The 1592-nt window shown below is 46.3% G+C and overlaps 1 protein-coding gene across 1 annotated transcript; it reads right to left on the bottom strand.

Annotated features, from left to right (window-relative positions):
* Positions 1-919: 919 nt before the first annotated feature.
* Positions 920-1587, bottom strand: LOC104956205 (junctophilin-1-like; the record flags this gene model as incomplete). The annotated part of the gene is made up of 1 exon (XM_010783670.1): positions 920-1587. A coding segment is annotated over one exon (668 nt), but the record flags the coding sequence as incomplete, so codon positions are not given.
* Positions 1588-1592: the final 5 nt, after the last annotated feature.

Genomic DNA, 1592 nt, shown 5'->3' with positions numbered 1-1592 from the left:
GAGTATGTGACAGACAAGAATAGTATGTGACGGACAAAATAGTATGTGACAGACAAGAATAGTCAATTCTAATGTCTAACACTTAATATGGAGAAAGAGATGTCCTGTGTGGGTTGATTGTGCGTTGATCTGTTGGTAATGCCACGGGGTTCCGGTGGGCATGTAAACAAATGCATATCGACGCTTATTGTTTAGGTGTCTTTTAATAAGCAGGTAGTCCTATCATTAGCTAGAACTAGCTGGATCTGATCGATATGGACATAAACGCGAGTGAAGTCTAATCTGACGGGAGAGAGAGATCAGCTGCTGCTGACGACGAGTCGACACGCAGCTCTGCATGATCACATGCAGCGGTGAGCGGAACAAAACACACACTTCAGGTTAGAATATCACACGTAGCTATTTTAATTACCTCTCAAACTACCTAAACTAGTTATAGATATGTTTAGTTTTACTGTCGGGTCACTCATTACTGGTTCCGCGAGCTGCATGACACTGACGGGCTGTCAGGAGAGGGAGAGAGCGCTCCGTTTATTATTCCCGTGTTATTGTAAGTTACTGTACACTTTTGAATAGTTAATCTACTATAATTAGTTTGTTTGATATCGAATCATATCAATTTGTTTTAAAGCTCAATAAATAACAAAGAAGACCTTTGACCGGCACTTTTCAAACTTTGTCCGGAAGATTTAAACTTAACGGACATGTTGACCGGCGAAAACATATTCTAACGGGAACTCTGCTGTAGTGTAAGGATTCAGGATGCTAAAAATGTATTTGGTCCGGTTTAAATCCAGCAAGGGACCTTTGCACAATAGACTGTCCTCTGGTCTCTACAGCAACCTACCTAATACTAACGCAAAAAAAGCGTGAACGTTTATAGCTTTGAGGTGAGATGATCTTACATGCAACATTTTACCTGGAGATGGCAATCTCGACTTTGGTTTTGGCGATAGCTGCCGCTCTCACTGCTCCCTCGATGGCTCGATCCACCTTCTGTTTGGTCTTGGCGTTCCTCAGCGGGATCAGCTGCTTCTTGAGGCCTCGGGCCAGAACGTTGTTCTTGTACTTCCCTTCTTCTTTGGATCCATCAGGGAACAGAGTGCAGCCGTAGCCATGGCGCTTATTGTTCAACCACTCGCCTTCGTACTTCATGCCGTTGGAGCGCTCTGAGACACCAAATCCACTGCGCTTGTCGTTCTTCCACTCACCCATGTAGGCCTCGGTGGTGGTGGCATCCACGTAGTCCTCCAGAGGCAGGTAATCATCGCCTGTGTCTCCGTCTCCAAAGCTGATGGTGGAATTGGCGTCACTAGAACTGATGCGGCTCATGTTTGTGTCGCTGTGTGCTGAGCTGCGTTTACTGGAAATTGACGATCGTGAGTCAGATTTGCGCAGTCGCTGAAGGCTCCCAAAGAGGGAACCACGGCGAAAAAGACCCTTTTTCTTCTCTGAACCTTCTCCGTCTGAGTGGAAGTTGAGTACAAAGCCACCACGTGTACCGGCAGGGCTGTCAGACAGGCTGTCACGAAGTACTATACCATTACTCTGCTCACTACGGAGGGAAGACAGCGAGGTTCGTAGAGGTGAGC

This window comes from Notothenia coriiceps, unplaced genomic scaffold (genome assembly GCF_000735185.1).
Source record: "Notothenia coriiceps isolate Sejong01 unplaced genomic scaffold, NC01 NC01_scaffold00025549, whole genome shotgun sequence".
Taxonomy (NCBI): Eukaryota; Metazoa; Chordata; class Actinopteri; order Perciformes; family Nototheniidae; genus Notothenia; species Notothenia coriiceps.
Note: the sequence above shows the minus strand (reverse complement) of the source record. Positions and strands in the feature narration are given on the sequence as shown.